Genomic DNA, 21,548 nt, shown 5'->3' with positions numbered 1-21,548 from the left:
CTTATGGAGCACCCTCATGGAATGCCAGTTTAAATACTGCAATCTCACATGCTGCCCTCAACCATCACTCAATTCTGTTAAGCACAATCTTCACTGAGTAACTGTAAACAGCACACAATGACCAATACAATTAAAAATATGCTCAAGAATCACAGGCACACAATATTGTGTTTTTAAAATACTTCAGTTCTTGAGAGTGCTTTCCTTTAGAATTAACCTCTGTTTCCAATTTCTTCAAGAACTGCTTACCTGTAGACTCTTAACAAATCAAGCACTGAGAAATACAGGTTTAGCTCTATTGCTGGTTTTCAATTAATGGAAGCCAACTGTCCCTTCAAAACACAGCTTAGACATTACCTAATCAGCAAAAACCACACAGTACTAATAACGACTGATTCTCTCCAAGAAAAACACACATGTGATTTCATTTTAATATTAGCTAATTTGTAACTGAATTATTTAATACAAAGGCCAGCAAGAAATACTTTTCACACAAACTACAGAGCAACACATTAAAATTTTCAGTGCACTGAATAAGCAAGGAGAAAGGAGAGTAACTACAATACTGAAAATTTCTGTCTGGTGTATGTAAAAGCCACCCTATTTCAGATACTCATCACCTCAAAGACTCTTTATTCTCCCAACAAATAAAAAACCAGGTCATTATCAGTGACAGAACAGCCAAAAAGTGATGGCCTCAGTGCAGTAGCCTCTGATAACTGGAGCCCATCCCCAGGAAAGGAGACAAAGCAGGAATGGCGCTGCTGTGCCACACCTGAGTGAGCTCCTGTGCCAGAGACACTTCAGGACAGCACTCGAAGCAAAACTGCACCATCTAGTGTCTGCACACGGAGCATCTTCCCCCGAGTGCTAACAGTGCAAGGAAGATTTCTGCTGGAACACTCACAGTAAATAACCTTGGCAAGAAAACCACTGAAATAAATCTAGCAAGTGCAAGAAAAAGCTGAAGTAATAGCAAAGCTTTCAAATATTACTACAGTAGCAGAACTGCTTTTCACACAAAGATTAAACACAGTCTAATACAGCAGGAAAATCATCATTTTCTATATTACTTTGCTGTACAGTGACAATTCCCCCAAAAACATAAAATGGCCAGTTAACACAGAAGTTGCCTACTAAAAATAATCCAGAGGCTTGGAGGGATGAAAGATTAAGATGAACCTCATTCTTCTAAAATCATCAGAAAAGTAAACCTCGCTCTTGTAAAGTCATCAACATTTCTTCTGCACAAAAAGCTGGTGATTAAAGTAGTACACCTAAGTGTGCCAGGAGAATGAGATCTAGAAGGACCTATTCCTCAAAGAAAATAGGATGGCTATTAAAAAACAAAAGGCTGTGACAAAAAAATCTTCCAAACCTCCCAGAAAAAAATCTTTGGAAGTGCATTAATGCCCTTCAGATCACTGTAAAAAGTCAGTCAAGATTTGGACTACTTTAATCAACCCATTTTATTTTGCTGGTGCAATGGACAGGATAATCACTGAGCTGTTTGATGGGAAGGATTCCTTGGTACAAACACAAGCTGCTACGATCATGCCAACACAGCCTTGCAGAAAAACCAAGTTAGTTTACAACTCCATCATTTCCACCAGACATCCTGAAAGTGCTTACACTACACACATTAGGATACCACCTTTGGACAACAGTACTATTCTCCAACAGATTTGCTCTATCTCCTAAAACTACTATGATTAAACAAATCACCTCCTGAACTCATTCAGAAAATCTTTACTAGCAGAAAAGACTTGACTACATTTAAAAAATTAATTAATTATTTTCTCATAGATAAATTGACCATTTTGATCATGGTCAACTTATCCATGCCTTCGACATATTTTTTTCCCCCCAGAAGTAACTAACACAGATCAGAAAATAAAATGTTACATTTTCCTACCTTGGTTTATTCTGTGGCAATGCCTTTGCATCAACAGGAAACATTTTGGAAACAAAGACAATAACTGGGGCTGCTTCTTCACTACTGCATTTCATAAAAGCTAAAACAAAACATAAACACAAGTTATTTTCACATTTTTTTCCTTAAAAGGAAGGACATACTTTCCTTAAAAGTATGGACAAAGCTATGACTTTACATTAATTTTGTAGGCATTACTGTTTATTTCCAGTTTCAATAGATAATATGCTAAGGACAAACCAACAAGAAAAAGTAGAAAATTTCTCTGGACTAATCATTTGATAACACTGCCTGTATCTTAAAGTGTGTTACACAATAAAATGATCGAAACTTCAAAAACAGAACTCTTGATAAAAAATACATATACTCCAATTAAACAACTTAAGTTTACAGGCTGATTTAGATCACAATGGAAACCAAAGAGCAGCACAGGATTACGACTGAACATTATTTATTCAGTACCTCAAAGTATTCTCCTTCCTTTCAAACTAAAGGAAGAAGTCCTGCTCACAAAATCCTAACAAATTCACTGCAAGAACAGATATTCCTCAAAAGGTGAAAGATTCACACAAAACTCATTCAATACATAGGAAATTCCCATTAACCATTTTTTCCACCCAAAGTGAAACACATGAAATTCAAACCAGGCAGTACCATCCAAAACTTCTAACACAGAAACTGAATCATCTTCTCCTACACTTCTCCTTTTTAGCTGAAATATAAAAAGACCACAGAGCTAAGGCAAACAAAAGCACAAGACTACTACTAAAAATTAGCAAAATACTCACTAAATGTGTAAGTCCACTACTTGCTCATAACCAAGAGCAATAAGATCCAAGTTTACAGAGGCAAATGTCTTCCCATTAACTTACAGTAATACAGTGTTGAATACTGTCTGGAGAATACCATGTTTTCAAACATTCAATAAAGGATGAAAAGCCAGTTTTGTCACCCCTGGGAAACACTTCCTAACAGCCTGTCAATTTGACATTCACATCTCATTTTTAATTGACATTTGGTATCTCATTCTCTTAGATTTCTTGAAGCTCTCCTCAAAGCACTGTGCTATGATTCGTTATTAATCGCTAAAAGGTAATCAATACACTTGCAAAAATTAAATCCAAATTCAAACCACTGCTGGCTAAAAATTAATGATTTTAATAAACAAGTTAGCAAAATATTCCATTCTCAATTACATAATGACTTCTACAGCTCAGAACTAACAATGTATTAACCTTGTATTCTTGTAGATCTCTCAGTTTCAGAGTCCTGGACTTAACATCATCTGCAGGTTAAATTGACTAAAACCCAGGAATATATGGGATGGAAGAAAAATGCTTGACCATAAAACTATGACATGTTAATGACAAACATCAACAAAGTTACTGGAAGTAGAATATTTATAAATTTCATACAGATTACTACACATCTTACAAGCCAAAGACAAACAAAATCACCAGGACAGAAACAACCTTCATGTTAATGGGAGAACACTTACTCACCACTTTTCAGCTCCTGAGTTTCTGGGGGCAAAGAATCAAATGTTCTTGCTCCAACACACATCAGCTTTTCCACTCTCTCTGCAGTGATGTCCAGAGGACTGGGAATCTTACTACACACCATGGCTAAAACACACTGTTAAGGATACATATTTGTATTTTCTTACTGAATGCTTTCAATGCTTCTTTAATTGAGCCCCATGCACTAACCAGCAGCAGCAGATCCAAAATCCAGCTCTGCTGTCTCAGTGCATTCAGGTCCCTCTCAGGTCAGCAACAGTTTGTTGCCATTTATCAGGGGCAAAGGTAAGGAGGGGTGGTCCACCCTAAGTGCAGCTGGGAAGCTGAAAACAGCACAACTGGGGTAAGATTTGCAGAAGTAATTAGTATTTACAAATCAATAATTTGTGCACATCTACCATAATATAAGACATATCTTATTATAAACAATGGGCACAGCTGACAAACAGCAAAGGCTGATTTTGAATTAATAAATTTCATGCCTAAAACATAATACCAGACATATACAAAACTTCATGGATGGAAGACCTATAATACTATTATAAACAGGAGATCAGTTTCTACCTCAGGAAAATGACTAAAACTTGGATATAAAGTTACAAAAAGAAGGTGTATTGTCGAATTACCTCTGGTTTCATAATTTGTCTTCTAAAAATCAGATGTGCAAAAGTAAAAGGTCGGCAGAAATGTAAAAATAATGGTTGATATGTCATTTGTAATGTTACAAGCAAGAAGATAGGTCCAGCTAGTTAGGCACAGACATTAAAAAAAAAGGCAACAAATCACACAGTGAAATATGTGAGCACACTCAGAAGTCTGAGAACTGCCAACAGAAAAAAAAATTGTATTTTTTTAAGGATACAGAGGACTGCATCAGATATTGGTAGCCACTGGCTACAAATGGCATTTAGATGAACCTTTGGGTCAGCGTGCCGTGACTCCCGAGCACCAATTCTCAGTCCCAAAGAGGTAACTATCTTTTCTATCTTTTCTTTGTCTCTGTAAGGAAAAGAATAAATAGATTAAAAATCCACAGAAGCAATATATAACCAGCATCTATTATTTTTGGGTATTTTAAAAAACACCAAAGCACATGAAAGGAGATGCCACAAAAACTTTACAGATGTTCTCACCTTTTCATAACAGCCTCATACAGACTCCAAATGTTGTCCAGCACCAGCTGCACAAACAAAGGTTTCTTTCCTTTTGACTGGTAGATTAAAAAAAATAAAAAAAGAAGAAAAAAAAATGGCATTACCAGCAATTCCTCACATTTTCAGTAGGCTTATGATTGCACTTTTCATTAGGAACATGTAAAACCTTTATTTAAAATCAAGAAATCTGTCTTATAAGAATGGTATAAGGCACAAAATAAACATGAAATTTACAAGTGGAAGACAAGGGTTTCAGTTTCAGAAAAAGAACCTGATAAATATGGCATGTGACTACCTTGAGCTTACTTATCACCCCTTATATAACTATTAATCATTACCTATGCAAACAGGAAAAAAATCATGATTACATGAAAATAAGGAAACCATTCTCTCCTCCCTTAACTTTTAATGGTAGAAATGTTTAATGCTAGAGAAGTGCAGTTTTCAGACCAGGGCTTCAGCACAGCGTCCAATGGAAAATCCCTATGGCAAAAAAGGTTGCATTTTTGACACCCTCCATACCTGATCACCTTTCATTATCTTCTTTGCTTTTGTATTTAGATAATAATCTCCCCATAAAGTCTTCAGAAGTACTGCAGGCTTGATTCCAATTTTTTGGCTATACAGTTTGGCAAAATGTTCAATTCTGAAAGCAAAGAAAACATATTTTGATGGAAGTGTAATGTTTTTTACAGCAACAGCCTATGTGAAAATCAGACAAAAATCTCAAATCCTTGTTTTACTCCCACTTTTCCAATTGTCTTCCGTTAACATTGTTTAACATTTACACCTGTAAAAATATTTAGTCATAACAGATCAAAAACATCAACAGTATTTGAATGGCTCTGTTTTGTTTCAAGTCAGCTTCAAGGCTTTACTTGAAATAAACATTTGTGTACTATCCCCTCATCAAAAACTCAAAAGCATAACACAAACCTTATAAATACATTAGTGACGACTCTTGAACTTACACTTTGAAAGACTTCCCATGACACATTTAACTATGGTCTGGGACCAGAATAGAAGATGTTAAAAACAAAGCATTCTTTTGAGTCACACTTCAGCCATCAGATGGTGGTAATTATTTTTAATTAACCACTTATGAAGATTCTTCTTGTTTGAATCATTACTTTACTAATGAATAAACCCAAGAAAATTATACAAAACTGTAATGCCATAACTATGTTGTAAAGCCAACTGTGTTGTTCAGCAGTCCCCAGGAGTTAACAAAAGCAGCCTGCTTAGCCCAGAACATGCTATGGTTTCCTTGCTGAAAATGTTCTATGAGCAGTAATAATAAATATTTCCACATATTTGCTCCCTGTGCATACAGAAAAAAAAATACACGTAACAATCCAGTTTACAGAACAGCGCTATTTGATAATCTTTTCTTTGAAATTCGGAATTCTTAAGTTTTACACAGCTAAGAAAAGGACCTGTCCATGTCAGCAACACATAAGCTGTGAGTTCTGAACTAAGCCCAAAGAGATTTCTTTTCCAGAAACTACCTAAACTCTCAATTCAGGGAGAACTTTCAAGATTCTTGTGCCAGCAGTTCCTGCATATATATTAATGGCATTTTTCAATACTTGAGAATTGTGTGAAAAGCATATGCACTTACCACATTGGATGAGGCTGGCACTGCCTAATAATTTTTTCTGCTATTACCTTCAGGAAAAGAACCCACAACCAAGAAACAGCAGTCAAGACTTTCCATTATTAAGTAAAAGCTCCACTGATCCATACTTCAGCACACTGTAGCTGGCAGTCCAGAAGAACCTCTTTAAAGTAATTAAGAAAAATCTTCTTTTTTACCCTCTCCATTATATGATTTATCAGAGCCAGGGCCTGACAGTTCATCAGAAGAAACAAAACAGTCTTGAAAGATAATAAACTAAAATAGTCCATTTAATTTTCCCTTCCCTCTGAAGGGACAAGAGCTGTTTGTGTTGGACAACAAACTATGCATGGCACCTTATTTACAGTCTGACTTGGATTTAAAAATCCTGGAGATGATTTTCTGTAAGGGCTCTGCAGTACTCAAGACATTCCCTGTGTCACACCCGAGCTATCCCTGTAATTACAATTTCAGGACGAGGACAACGCCTCCACCTCGTGGCCAGCGACCAGAACACGTGCACTGCTCAAACCCTGCTGCCCGCCTCACCAGAGTACCCCGAACAGCTCCTGCCCTTGTCTGCTACAGTCTATCCAACAGCAGCAAGTAAGAAAATAATGTTTACCGGGCTAGGCTGGACCCCACTGTAGGCTCAGAAGCTCCTGTCTAAGTAAAACAGGGATCCCTGTCACCCAGATAATTTAGACACAGCTGCATATCATAGAAGAATCTAACAAACATCTTTAAAAACATGATGCACCTGAAATACTTTAACGGCAGTAATCAATTTTTAAAAAAAGGTCAGTAATTAAATCTCAAACTTACCCAAAACCCCAGCCATCAATTGCACTGGCAAACACCACATTTCCATGTTCTGGTGAAAAATAGAGATGTGAATCATCAGTGTCTTCCAATCCAGTACTCCAGTCATAAATTTGATCTCCTGGTGATGTGTCTGAAAGGATTTCACTTTCTGTTTCTTTTTCAGCTCTTTCTTCTAACACTTTGGAGGTAAAAAGTGATCCAGTGACTGCATTGATCTAGAGAAAGATATGTAAAAACACCCTCAGATTCATTCACTCTTTCACAACCCTTGCAATTAAAATGTAATTTTCCCACCCTCAAAAACATAAAAAGAGAAGCTGTGTTAACAAGCTAGCACGCCTGTGATTCATTTGGCAATTAAAACACACCTAATTCTACACATTTGAAGACCACAGGAGTTTATGTTTTGACATAAACACCCTAAAGTTTTCCAAGTCAGCCACACCAGGACAGAATCAAAGTATCACATGTAACACACTTTGTCTCTCAAAACAAGGAATGTTGAAATAGGAGCTTATTTCTGCCAACAAAGCAAACAACAGAGGGCAAAAGGAAACCAAGCAGATAAATGCTCCCAAATCAACCTGGGTGGGAAGGAAGTTTTGAGGGCAACTTAAACTACAATTCTAAAGATGAAACAACATTATTCCTACATAAATCCTCAATACCAGGAACAGTCAACCTCCAGTTAGTTTAAGCAATTTAAGAGAAGAACAAAACATCCAGCACATTACTTCTAAAAATGAACACTTTTCCTGATGACCTGTCAAGAGGCCTTTACTACCCTTTTCTCCATCACAGGCACTGCAAATTAACCTCAAAACCAAACAGGAATAAGACGCACCTCAACGTTAAAAATCAGACTGGATGCTACACAGTGCCACAAAACCTGCTGTGTGAAATGACACCTCAGCACAAATACCTGCTCTAGGATATTCTTAAGGTGCAAATATGCTTCCTGAGGGGTGAGCTTCAGCTCCACAATCAAGCGGTCGATTTTGTTAATCACCAGGACGGGACGGATATTTTCCAGCCACGCCTGCCGCAGGACTGCCTGAGTCTGAGAAGGAAAGAGTTTTGAAAAAACCCATTACAGAAAGCCTGATAGCACCAAAAACACAGAACATTAAAAAAACTCAAATATAATTCTAGAATTTAATAAATATAGTAAAGGACAGGCTGACACTCAAACCAGAAGTTTGACTCCCACGATGTATACAGTGTTAGTTATTGAGCAATCCTGCAGAATAGTGGGATCACATGGCAAAAACATCCAAAATAACAAAAACCAAACTACTTAGAAAAGTAAGCTATGGAAAAGAGCAACCTCATTATTTTGTGCATTCTTTTCCAAACCCTGAAAGCCCAGAGAAATATATCCAATTATTTCTCTATCAAAATATTCCATTGCACCTGAAAAATGGCATACCCACTGTTTCAACCCTGCTTCTCTACATCCCTTCACCAGCACTGCTCAGTTTTTCAGCACAACTATTATTTTTACTACTCACTTTAACAGCTCGACTGTATTTATTAAAAATTTTGTAAAGCTTCTTAGACAGCTCCTCTTTCATTTCTATATAACCCACTTCATACTTTGCTTACTCCCCTCTTTCTCTACTTAATACACTTTATTTCACCTGTGGACAGACTCCTTCAACAGCATCCACCACTATGATGCAACCATCACAGAGTCGAACAGCAGTAGATACTTCTGAAGAAAAATCCACGTGCCCTGGGGAGTCTATTAAATTAATCAGATACTCCTGATCACCTAGGATCAAACAATAAATTAATATTTCAGAACAGTTTTCAAAGATATTTCTTCCAGCCACCCAGTTATACTGCTTCAGCTATTATTTTTTAATGTCCTGACACTGACTACACTATAAAAACCCTTACAGCACAGTAAGGGTAACAGGTATCTCAACAAAGAACTAAGACTGTACTAAAACTTGAGTCTTTCTCAAAGAAGGTCTTGCCTTAAAGTGATTCAAGACTTAAGATCAAAATATATGTAGTTATATCTAAAATAAAAGATGAGGCAACTACTCTCATGGCGTCCACTTGGAGATATGATTGAAAATGTTTTTCCTGACCCTGAGATGGAACTCAATTATCTTGGCAGACTTACTTGCCTAAGTCTCTGCAGAATTAGAGCCTAACACAAAAGCCAAAGTTGCACACAAAGATCACAACAGCAACAACGAAGAGACAGGGGAAATTAACAGAAATGCATATTAAAATTTACACAAGCCAGCATCAACAACTTACCTTTCACAAAGTGCAGTGAAATTGCACTAGATTTCATTGTTATTCCTCGGATCTGCTCATCTTCCCTACTGTCGAGGTATCTCAGCTGAGTACAGAAACACAGGAAAGATAATAAGTCTGTAGAACCATCTTCACAATTTACTTATCAATTGTCAGAGTATGATGGTGAAAAAACGAGGTTTAGAAAGACTTCAGATGGAATTTTCTTAATGATCCAGAATTTACAATCCCAGCATGTACAGACCAGAATTGTGTTAAAAGTGGCAATGTAACTCTACCTTTCCTGCCAAACGGCTGGAGATTATTCCATTGCTAGATATAAGGCAATCAGCTAGAGTGGTTTTGCCTGAAAAGAAAAATAAATTACTTAGACTAAATGAATACAAGCAATGGCAAAAGATGCAACATACAGTATTCTAAGAGATCAACATCAATAAAGACTATAAAATGCCATGAAAAGTACAAATTAACTTTCAAGAAACAAATCAAATTACTTCTGCTTTGCATGCACACAAATTTATTTTTGAAAAGTGGATGCAAATTTACCTGTCATGACCAGAAGAGCAGTTGAAATAACAAACAGTACATCAGGACCTCATTAAAACATGCAATTAGACAAAATGTTTGTGTTCTAAAAAAAGTGCTTACTATTTCCACCTACATAACAAACTTGTTCTATCAAGAAAACATAGAAAAATACCTTTCTGCCTCTCAAAAATATATTAAATTCACACCAACATTCACCATCATAGCAAACATTCAATTTCAACTATTCATTCAATTTCAAATTATTATAGTATGATGCTCTTTTATGTATGACAAGCTCAATCAGGCCAAAAAAAAAGGTGCATAAAGCACATTTACTTCCCTGAAACATGTTCAAGCCAGTTTAAAGCTAAATGCACAAAATCCTACTAGTTTAGAACAGTGAGCAAAGTATCTCACCACCGCTCACACACACACCAGAGGGGCAGACACCAGCCCCTGCCATACCGTGATCCACGTGGGCCAATATACAGATATTCCTGATGCCGGACGCCTTCTTCTGCAGGCCAACCATCTTCCCCACGCTGGTGAGCACCATGGCTGGCTAATTCTGCGAACGGAGCAGAGTGTTTTACCGAGGTGTTAACTTGAGGAAAGGCTTTGGTTTTTAAAGACGCCAACTGCGATCAGAGCCGCTCCTGGGGGCAGCTCCGCGAACCCTGCCCGCCGCGGGGGCACTCCAAAGAACCCACGGGCCGTGTCTGCCCTTTGAACGCGCCTCAGGAGCGCGGCCGCCCGCAGCGGCACAAACCTCACGGTTCCCCCGGTTCGCCTTCCCCTCCCGCCGCTCCGAGCGGGCACGGCCGCGCTGCCCCGGGGCCACCCCAGGCGGGGCACAGCGCTGCCCTCCGGCTCGCCGCGGGGCGAAGGCCGCGCCGGGGCCAGCCCCGCAGCCCGGGCCCTCCCGGCACTGGGCACACGCACCTGCGCCCGCTCCGCCGCCGCTCCCGGAAAGCCGCGCCCGCCCCGCTCGGCCGCTGCCGGGCCCGCCCCGTGACGCCGGACGGAAGCCGGGCCGCGCCGGGCACCGCCGGTGCCGCTCGCGGCGGCGTCCCTAGTTACCGGCCGAGCGGCCGAGAGGGCCGGGCATGGGGCCGCCGCGCTGCATCTGCGAGATCTGCAACTGCGGGTGAGTGAGGCGGGCACCGAGCGAGGCAGCGCCTCCCTCCCTCGGCACTCTCGGCCGCCACAGCATCGGTCTGCGGCAGGGTAGGAAGGCTCTGCAGAGGGACCTGACAGGCTGGACCCACGGAATGATGCCGGTGGTAAAAGGTTCAACAAGGCCAAGGGCCGGGTGCTGCCCTTGGGTCACGACCACCCCACACAGCTTTCCAGGCCGGGGCACAGGGCTGGGCAGTGCCGGCAGAGAAGGAGCCGGGTGTGGAGCCCCGGCTGAACGGCAGCCAGCGTGTGCCGGGAGTGCCGGTGGCACCGGGCTGGGCAGGAGCAGGGCGCCCAGCAGGGCCGGGGCCATCCCTGCGCTCGGCACTGGGGAGCACAGCTCGAGTGCTGGGCCCAGCTCTGGGCTTCTCTGCTCAGGGTGGGCACTGAGGTGCTGGAGCATGTCCAGAGAAGGGAAAAAGGTCAGTCGGAGCTGGGGAAGGGTCTGGAGCACAGGTGTGATAAGGAGGGGCTGACAGAGCCGGGGGTGTTCAGCCTGGAGAGGAGGAGGAGGCTCCTTCACCCTCTGCAGGAGATCACAGCCAGGTGGGGCTCAGCCTCTTCTCCTACACGGCCGGTGACAGCGCGAGAGGACACAGTCTCAAGGTGCACCAGAAGAGCTTTAGGTTGGACATTAGAATGAATGTCTGCCCAGAAAGGGTGGTTGGGCATTGGAATGGGGTGCCCATGTCCCATGGGGTGTTTAAGGAGAGACTGGACGTGGCACTCAGTGCCATGGTCTGGTTGTCATGGTGGTGTTTGGTCACAGGTTGAACTTGATAATCTCAGAGGCCTTTTCCAGCCTCATTGATAACATGAGCAGCACCCTGGGCCCCTGGGGAGTAGGACCCAAGTATGAGCATGCTCTCAGTAAAGTGTATTTATATTTAAATCAGGTAAGGGTAAAAGAAGGTCCTAAATGGACTAAAATAGAACAAAATGGAGACAGTCTTTAAAAGCCACCCAGACTAAATCAGAATCAGGCTTTTCCAGAAACCAGAGCCAGCTCCCATTGAAGGACTGCACCAAAGAACCTTTGGAAGAGTCCTAGCACCCTTGTCAGCAACCTGTGCAAGCCCTGCAGCCCTTGAGAGAGATTTAATCTATCTGCCCTTCTGCCATCACCTCCAGTAGCACTCACCACTTTGCTTTATGTTCCATGATCCCATAGAGAGACAAACTGTTCATCATTTTCCTGTAGCCTCTTTGACCCAGGGAGGCTGGCACAAGAGTAGGCAATTTTTTAGGGTATATTACTATTACAGGTCTATAAACAATATTATCAATGCCATAGGTGAAAAAAAAGCACACAAATCAGGTCTCCCAAAATAATTAGGCACTTGGACCTGTCAAAATTCAGATATAAATTTATAGGTTGGAGTCACAACTGTTAATATTTTCAATTTCTTCTCTACTTTTTAAAAAAATTCACAAAAATCATCATCCTAGGATTCAAAAATTCACTTCATACTAAAAAAAAAATAAAAAATCTAACAACTCCATACAAGAACATTCATCATAAGATCACAGAGGTGTGCTCAATGTTTATGGAAGTATAGAGCAAACCCTATGGTTGCAAAGTACCCCATGACCCACAAGTTTCATATCAAAGTCTGCAGAGCAGGCCCCCTCCATGTGTTTCTGTGTGGGAAGTCTGTCTATCTGTTCATCAGCCACTTTTTTGGTCATCTGTAGACAGAGGTGTGAGGCAGACACTGAGTAAAGCTCCTCATGTTCTTTTTGGCCAAGCCTGTGGTGAATTTTGCCCCATAAATTTATTTCTTAAGTCCTAGATTAATGAAGAGTTGGAACACAATGTTTTCATGATGAGATAACAAAACTGGCTCGGGCTCGAGTACAAAGATGGTGAGATAACACAATGAGGCAGCACAAAATGAGCTTCAACTCAACCAAAATTTCTCAATCCAAAAACTGAGTTCAATAATATGAATAATTGAATTAAATATGCATAAAGCTTGTGGTTTAAAACAAACCTCACTGAAGTTTTTACAGTCAATAAAATCTTAAGCCATTATTGGTTTAGGCAGCACATTGTGTTTGCTTCAGTGTCCAGAGTTTCTGTTGTCAGGGGAAGGCTGCTTGGTCACTTGGCAGTGTTACCTGGACATTGGAATGCATACACAGCTTAGCAGAGACTTCAAAGCAGCTATAAATATCTGATGTTTTGTAGACATTATCATTTAGCTATCTGCAGGAAATTTTATGGAGTTATAATCACTGCTTAATTCTAAATAATAAAATAGAAGGAAACAATCTCCCCTATCAACAGAGTTTTAAAAACACTGAAAAACTTAGAGGGGAGCAAAGCCAGTAAGACAGAACTTCATTCTGCTTTCTCAAATTTAGGATGTTAAATCTGACTTCCAAAGAAGAATAAAACCTGTGTGGTAGATAAATTTTCTGCACTCAGGAATAGTATTAGTCTGCTACAAAAGATAATCACAGCCTACAAAAGCTTCAAAGTTGTTTTGAGACACAAAAAGAAACTACTGCTTTACCTCCTTCTCAGTTTGTCAGCCTTCCCCCATTTCTTGCCCTTTTGTTATCATTATCATAAAAATCTATATTCCTGAATAAATGTAAGTTAAAAGGAAAGATTTCTCTAAAATGGGCTGCTTAAGCCATCATACTGACCACATATAAATACAAACCCAGTAAAAACTACCAGATTTCCTGTCAAGAATAGGAAAGTAGATGACTCTCAAAAACAATGTCCATCCATCATTTCTGTCTTCCAGACCATAGTGTGTGCACTGGCAAAATTAAAAAGAAATTAAAAATAAAAGCTTTGAGCTGTGTTTGTGGAGGGGCAGTAAGTTTTCTATTATGTCAAATATTAAGTTTTTCTCATTTTTAGTCTAGTTCTCTGGAAGGAAAATGCTTTGTGGTAGAATTTTGAGGGTCTTGCTAGCATTGTATTAAAAAAAGTACATATGCCAGGCCTTAAATAAGTTAAAATCATCAGCATTCTATTAAAATAACGAGAACAAGAGCATTTGGCACAGGAGAGCTGATGTACTGTCACTTTTATTTAGCTGAGATTCTGTTCAAACCTTATGCAAGACACCAGATAGTCTCCTACAAAGAAGGGAAAGAATAATAATCCATCAAAGCAAGTGCCAGTCAGGCATGGGAAAAGAGATAGTCTCACCAAACCCATTTGAATTATCAGTGACTCTGGGGTGGAAATTATGATAAATAAAAGGAAGAAGTTAAAAATAAACAATGTCTCAAGGAGTGCAGGCCAAACTCTAAGCAACATATTTCATGTATCAGAGCTGGAATCTGTATTCTCTGATGATTCTTAGCAATGTGATGCCTTATAGAATTAATTTTATAAAATTATTATCTAAATGAAAAATTTTGGTTTAGCAATTGGACAACATTCTAGATTTGACAACATCCTAAAGCAGATTTATCAGTTAACCAAAAAAACCCCCAATCTCTTCTCCAAGTCAAATTCCCAAGGTAATTTTACATTACCCTTCAGGCTGACTGAAAGCACTTTCACAACACAGAGTAGGATGTAGGAACTTCCTCAACAATATCATATGATTCCAAGTCATTTTGTGCACAGTTAGATTGTGTTCAGAATTATTTTATACACTAGAAATGAGTGGTTTGAAGGACATTTTTGGATCAACAATGAATTCTAATAAAATTACAAACATCTTTCCTTGAAGAGTAGATTTCACCTGTTTTGTATTTACCAAGAACTACAGGGTCATTCTGCAGTAATTATTTTTCTATTTCAGTTTGTAGCATGTCCATTCAGTAGTACATGAGATATACTCACAACATTGTTAAAAATGTTCAGAATTAAGTCCTTAAAGAATGGTGACCCCAGAAAACAGAAGGTGATTTGATTGGTGGTTGGACTTCCAGGCCATATTATGGCAAACTGAAGATTGTCAAAGTGAAGTTTTTGCAGATGGATAATGTTTGTTTCCAACTCCTTTGAATTGTATGCCAAAAAATACATGAAGAATATTATAAGTTGATAACCTGTATTTCAACCAGCTTTCAAACCATCCATTCAATGTCTTCTGTTTCTGCTTAGCTGTTACTTTTAGATGCTACGTGACACAGCATGTGCTGTTTGTACTTGCTGAAAAAAACATTACTGAGGTGAAAGTGAATTTCATGACAAATGTAACGACAGGCAAACACTGTAGTGAGAAATAGCACACACTTACCTCCTTGTTTTCCTACCTTTCCTGTTCTTTCCCTCTTCTTCCTTTTTTCTTTCCTGCTATGTTTTGAAAAGGTCTCTCAATTGTTAATTTATTTGATTGAAAAGGAGTAAACACCTGAGGCATTGAAAGGATCTGAGTTCATAGACAGGGCTACTTTATTTCTCATTTTTTTAACCACTGAGCTGGCAAAATCTGGCAGCACAAACAAATACCAGCTTTAGGATCTCCAAGAACTTTTTTCAGTGTTTTTTTCATTTTCATTTTTTCATTTTCCCAGCAGGAGTCCTTCATGTCTGTTTCTGTATTCTGTTTTACCTTGCTTTAATTTATTATTTTCCTTTATGGTATTCAGTGCTAACTAAAATTCTCTGTAGACCTTTGAAATGTTCTTTGGATATCTAGCTTCCTGAAACTTGACTTTATTTCTATTTACTAAGAGGTGTACAATTTTCCCCTTCTTGGGGTTTAGATAATTAGCTTTTCATCACAGAATTTTACAATACTTGTTCATTTGAAAAAATATTTATTGGTTTTTTTTCCTTTGCATTGCAAGTTATCAGCCATAAGTAGGAGGAAAACCTGTCATTATATATTTCCTTTAGGTCAGCCAGAGATGTTCATTGTGCAAATTGGAACTAATACAACAAGATTTTCAAAACAATACCATTTAAATTTTAATTTTATGGATCATTAATTGAAAACAACAAGGCATAAATAAGGAATTGTCATTATATACCTCCCTTTTTTCCACAATGGTGTCATTGATATAAGCATCAATGAGAAGCAGGAGGAATTGAAATAAAACCTATTAAGAAAAAGAGATGTCATTACTTTCAAATAAACATGTGCTTTGGATAGAGAATTTAGTGAGTCTGTGGAGGAAAAAAAAGAGTTGAAAATTCATAAATAGCCTGCAGACCACTAGAAGGGCACATGAGATTACACACCATAAAATTTTAATCAAAAAGTGTTAATCAGTAGTGGTGAAAATAGGTGAGATAGGTACAGAAATAAAAAGACAAGCAATGAAGTAATAGCAGTAAAAAAGAGATGGTATGAGACAGGAAATGAAGCATAGTTAGTTACTTTTCCAAATAAAAGGAGGAATATCATTAAACATTACAGATGAGAGGAAAGTGCATCTTGGTGCTAGCACCATTTAGAGGACTGAGAGCAACTCTGCCCATGCTTTGTATTCTGCTTCAAGGACTAAGTCCCAGCTGATAGTGCTTTTATTACTGTATTAGCATGGTGTGCTCTGGGACCTGTGCCATCAGCACACTATTTTGTGGTTTTATCACTCAGAAAAGATTTTAAACAAGAACTACTGACATTGTTCAATCGTTCCCATTTGTTATTCACTCCCAGTAGACAGAGTATGGGTTTTCCTTTTAAATGAAACGATTCAAAATTCTCTGCTCTGATCTGTTTGACCCAGACGCCACCGCTGCTGCCACAGACCCACAAAGATTTACGGTGATGGAGCGAAGCCGAGCCACAAAACTGAGTATTTGGAGAACTACCCTGGCTATGGCAACATCTGCCCTCCTGAGAGCTGTAAGCCAAAACCAGAGCTCCAAGGGGATAAGGCGAGAATGGACGACACCACAACGTTCAAGTAAATGTTTTCAAACCATGTTTTATAATTAGTCTGTCAAGTTTTTAATTCTTTGTTTTTAAGTATTGTATCGCAATCTTCTCAAAATACAGTCATTGCATCCTTTGCACTTTTTGCATATTTAAAATATAAAGGTTGTAAAAAATAGCAAAACATGCATCCAGCAAGATTTGCATTCTTTACAGCAGCCTTTAACCTGTAAAGAGAATAAAAAATTTTTGTCTTGTTTTCAGCCTGTTAGGATATTTAGGTCTTACGGAAAACCTGGTGAACTGGGGAATTTTCTGTAATATATACGTAGAATCCAAGATAATGAAATCTCAAGAAAAAAGAAAAGGAATTATTTTATTGATTTTTTAAATTCAGATTATTCGTTTTAAGAAAATTACTAGCTTTAAGAAAGCAAACTGTAAAGGGGTTCAGTATATCTGTCCTATCTGTGCATAGACTCTTTAAGCTTACAGAATTAAAGAGCATCTTTCAAAGAATTAGGAAAAAATATCACTCATTCATTGTTTGTGATGTGACTGCAGCATCAACATTTACTTTTTCCATTATTATTGTTTTTCTTTTAAGCTGTGAGGGTATCTGGTGAAATTTCTTTGTTTATCAAAGAAAAAGAGACATAAATAGGAAGGCCAAATGCTATTCTGCCAGACTGGTCATGTGCTTGTATGGTCTATTTAAACACCCCCATATGTAATATACATCCTTTTAATGTAATGTGCCCATACAAAAACAGTGAAATGCTGTTTCTGATTATATTCCATTCTCCTCAGGCAATCAGTAAATGCTACCACTTGCAGTAATTTGAGCTTTGCTCTGCTTCTTTCTGATCATTTTTCTTTGCAAAATTATAGCAATTTTGTAAGTCCCCTTACAGACACTTTAAATAATATTGTTAAAACATGAATGGGACTTGGAGTGTTAAAAAACCATCTACCTCTGAGTAAAGACTCCATAATGCATCAGAGATGCTAGATTTATGTACTGTGGTTTTCTCTCCTTTGTGCTATCCCTCCAACATATGGTGTCTGATAGATTTTTCAGCATAAACATTTTGTTATTTTTCCAAATAGTGGAAAAAAATACAGAAGTGGCTTCAGAAGGAAGAAAAGATTTTTTGACCAGTGTTTTCTTTTCCCCAATTCAGGTCTGATTATTTACCATATGAAATTGTTACGAGACCTTTTCGCCAACAAGAAGAATATAGACCAAAGTCAGGGAAGATTGACCTGGGAACCATTTACCAGAGAGATTACAATCCTCATAAAGTAGGACCAGTGACATTAGCAAGGCCTCGAGAGAGGAAACACACTTCAGATGCCAAAGTGGATACTGTCCCAACCTACCGAGGTAAATAAGGTGTCCCCTACAGAAAGAGAAATAACCAAGATGAAGGTAGCATTGGAATTACCTGTGTTAGAAACTGGATTTGTTGGTTTGGGACAGGGAGCAAAACATACTAGGAAGCAGGTGATGATGCCCCAAAACATTCAGCGCTCCAGTTGTTGAGGGGAGACCTATTGCTTCTAAATTAAAAGCCCTCTCTGAGGTTTGGTCAGCTACAAGGAAATTCCAACATGCACCTGGTTGGGCTATCTCAGGGAAAACTGGATGGAAATTAAGGTGCAGTAATGCCGCTGGCTGGGCTACGGGGTGTACCCAGGAGCTGCATTAAAGCCGGATAGCTTAGCTCTGAGGGGGGCTAACCAGCCCAAGCTCTGGCAGTGCACCCAGCCTATGCCTTAGCTAGCCTTTAGTGATATACAGCTCAGTGATTATTAGCTTATGAGTGATTTCAGCTCTTTAGGCTAGCTAGGCTTGGCTGGGGCACCCAGCAGGCACTCGCAAGACCGGGAAAGAGAGGAGAGCGTTGTATGAGGTTCCAAGACGATGTCTTTATTAGTCTTCTTCGTAGCTCTTCCACGGAGTGTCTCGAAGGGTCTCAGGGACAGCGGCTCCGACGAGCCGGGCAGAAACAGGGGTTTATATAGGGTTAGGGAGGATTGAGAATTGTCTAATGGTAAGGGTTAAAGGAAAGTGACCTATAGCTTTACAGAGAGATAAGCCAGGGTCCGAGAGCGGGAGAGAGGGGCTCCTTTTGTTCAGTCATCCTGACTCAGCATCCTGTTTTCTGAACGCCAAGGCAGGCTCGCAGGGCCTGTGCCTGCTACAGTGCAGTATATTTTTCAGTATAGTTTTAGTTCATGTCACTTATTTTTCCACAGAGTAGGTCAAAAGTGGAGTTCAGGCTTCTGCTTGTGTACAATATAACTTACATATACATCATCCTAGTAATGATCTGTCTTAACACAAATTATTGCATTACGACGGTCAGTGCAAAGGTGCTAAATCTTTTAAGTAAAATGGAAGATATTGTATTTAAAGCATGTATAGAGCTATTTGCTGTATAGTTTCTGTTGAGCAAAGAGTCAAAATAGGGCATCAGGTGCCATTTTGGGTGTCTGGTTTTATCACATGCTATAATAGTGACAATTTTGTCAGATCACAAACACGCAGATAATCATTTATCATTTTATCATTTTCACTTACATCCATTTTCTTTGTTTTGCAAGATTTAATACCAGAAGACTTGGTCTTAATTTTAAAGGAATAGTTTTAAGTAATAACACCTGTGTGGTGGAATTTTGGTTTTGCCTTACAGATCACTACAGGTTATGGATAAGTCAAAGAACAGAACCCTGTAAGGTGGAGCGTGACTACGAGCCGCCTTCGGAGAGGTTTGGAAATCCTTCCACGTTTCAAGATGACTACATCCCTAAGCAGCCCAATCCCCCTGCAAGCTGCAAACCTGCTTACAGCAAGCTGCCAGAGGGGCCTTTTGATGGCAACACCATCCATCGCACGGCGTACGTTGTCCATGAGATGGAGCCCCTGTACGTAAGGCCAAGGGAAGAGTACAAGCCAAGCGAGGAACCCTTTGAAGATCTCACAACCCACCAGAGAGATTTTAAAGGGATGCCTGGGGAACAAGCAAAAAGCTGCAAGCCTGAGGGTAGAAAACATGGATCTGACGATCCTTTTAAAGGAACCACTGAATTCCAGGATCGCTTTCAGCCATATGTGGTCACCGCACCCGAGTTCCACAAACCGACAGAGTACGTTCCACCCACAGACAAGATGGACCTCAAGTCCTCAAACCGTCTCGATTACATTAAACACAAGGTTGCTCCTAGAGTCCCCGTGAAACCAGCTCCTGGGAGAAAAAACACTGGCCCTTTTCAAGGGAAAACTACTACAAAAGAAGACTATCAAGCCTGGAGAGTTTGTCCACGAGGGCCTCTTAAGAAAGAAGAGGAAATTCAAAAGCCCACAGGAAAATTTGCTAGTTTAACTACATTCAGGTCCCATTACATACCTCATCAAGCCAATCCACCTCAAAGTTTCAAACCTGTGCAGGTTTTACCTCCTGGAGTTCCTTTTAAAGATGAAACTTTGTATCGCACTGAATATACACCAAAGAAGCCAGAGGTCTGCCCAGGACTTAATCCAGACGCTGCAGGTTATGTCTATGTCAACACAGATTCTCAGGGTCACAGATTCTACCGCCGGGAGTCCCCAGAGCCGCCCGGGTCAGACTCCAGTCCTGTCCCAGAGGAAGTACCTGCTGTGTCATAATACATGCAGTATTTCAAGCACCTTAGTTAAATAATTGGAAACCGACTTGTTCATTTTCTCTTTAAGACTGAAAGCAGGTTAAATACTGCAAATTTTGCTTTTAGAAGTTTGAAGAAAACCAAAGCTAAACCAAAGTTCATTACAAGGCTAATAAAGATTTGCCAAATGCTGAAGGAGCACTACTCCCTACATGGCATCTGTGCTTTTTCTGATTGTGCATTCTAGTTTTCTTGACTCCCCATATTTCATCACACTCCATCTCAAGCATCTGTATAACATATTTAGTTATTTGATATTTTCTGCAATCAAATTATTGTATTTGTGAAATAACAAGTGCCTTTTGCTGATAAAATATTTTACACAGTAAGCAAATAATGCTATTTAAAATAATCTAACAAATCAGTCATAATCTCACAATCTGTAAGATTGTTTTTCTTTGTATTTTGCTGCTCAGATCACAAGATAGCATGCTATGACACCTAGGCATTTCTAAAAATCTGGTTTTAGCTGTAGTCATCGCTACTTTAACTTCATTCAGATCTGGAGTGAGTATAAAGGTCCCACTGTAATTTCTAGTAGCAATTAACAGGTTGTAACCTCACTCTTTTTCTGTTCACACAGTTGAAACCACTCAACCACCAATAGCATGTCATTAGACTCTGTTCCCTAATTTCCCTGATCATGCCCTTTCAGCCTTACTTCCAAAGAAAACAAAACTGATGCACCTTGGACACACTGATGGACTTAGTGCATGTCTGAATCATCTTTAAAACCGGTGTGCAAATTCAGTCAATCTCATGAAGAGACTGCATAGATTTGCACAAAAGAGCAAACTCAGGTAAAAGAAGAAATACCAGCTGAGATGCAGAAATCTGTGGGCAGCCTGGCTTCAGTCTGTCTGCTCTTCAAAGAATTGCTTGTTCCAAATACAAAGACATCTTTTTTTTACAGAAATTTTATATGAAATTGCTTCTGTATGAAATATTTTGTATTTTCTCTATGTATCTTTAGCTGATTTTAAAAAATCCAGATGAATCAAT

At 39.4% G+C, this 21,548-nt stretch overlaps 2 protein-coding genes across 3 annotated transcripts in view; one reads left to right on the top strand and one right to left on the bottom strand.

Annotated features, from left to right (window-relative positions):
- Positions 1-10,852, bottom strand: part of EFL1 (elongation factor like GTPase 1) — a 60,757-nt gene extending 49,905 nt beyond the window's left edge. For both annotated transcript variants that reach the window (XM_084213783.1, XM_084213784.1), the window contains exons 1-12: positions 10,795-10,852; positions 10,318-10,420; positions 9,603-9,670; positions 9,325-9,409; positions 8,691-8,824; positions 7,973-8,110; positions 7,051-7,265; positions 5,130-5,253; positions 4,587-4,663; positions 4,316-4,452; positions 3,436-3,558; positions 1,916-2,015 (exon numbers count right to left, since the gene is read on the bottom strand). In XM_084213783.1, the coding sequence (XP_084069909.1) occupies positions 1,916-2,015; positions 3,436-3,558; positions 4,316-4,452; positions 4,587-4,663; positions 5,130-5,253; positions 7,051-7,265; positions 7,973-8,110; positions 8,691-8,824; positions 9,325-9,409; positions 9,603-9,670; positions 10,318-10,408 (1,292 nt within the window). In that variant the 5' untranslated portion in view covers positions 10,409-10,420; positions 10,795-10,852. The remainder of the gene's footprint in view (positions 1-1,915; positions 2,016-3,435; positions 3,559-4,315; positions 4,453-4,586; positions 4,664-5,129; positions 5,254-7,050; positions 7,266-7,972; positions 8,111-8,690; positions 8,825-9,324; positions 9,410-9,602; positions 9,671-10,317; positions 10,421-10,794) is intronic.
- A 106-nt stretch (positions 10,853-10,958) lies between these two features.
- SAXO2 (stabilizer of axonemal microtubules 2) lies at positions 10,959-20,508 on the top strand (the record flags this gene model as incomplete). Its single annotated transcript, XM_084213635.1, has 4 exons — positions 10,959-10,999; positions 16,687-16,866; positions 18,020-18,222; positions 19,535-20,508. The coding sequence occupies 4 exons, from the start codon at positions 10,959-10,961 to the stop codon at positions 20,506-20,508; spliced, it is 1,398 nt and encodes a 465-aa protein (XP_084069761.1).
- Between the last annotated feature and the right edge of the window lie 1,040 nt (positions 20,509-21,548).

This window comes from Fringilla coelebs (assembly GCF_963513975.1).
Source record: "Fringilla coelebs genome assembly, chromosome: 12".
NCBI classification, from domain to species: domain Eukaryota; kingdom Metazoa; phylum Chordata; class Aves; order Passeriformes; family Fringillidae; genus Fringilla; species Fringilla coelebs.
This window is presented reverse-complemented; position numbering and strand designations above follow the sequence as displayed.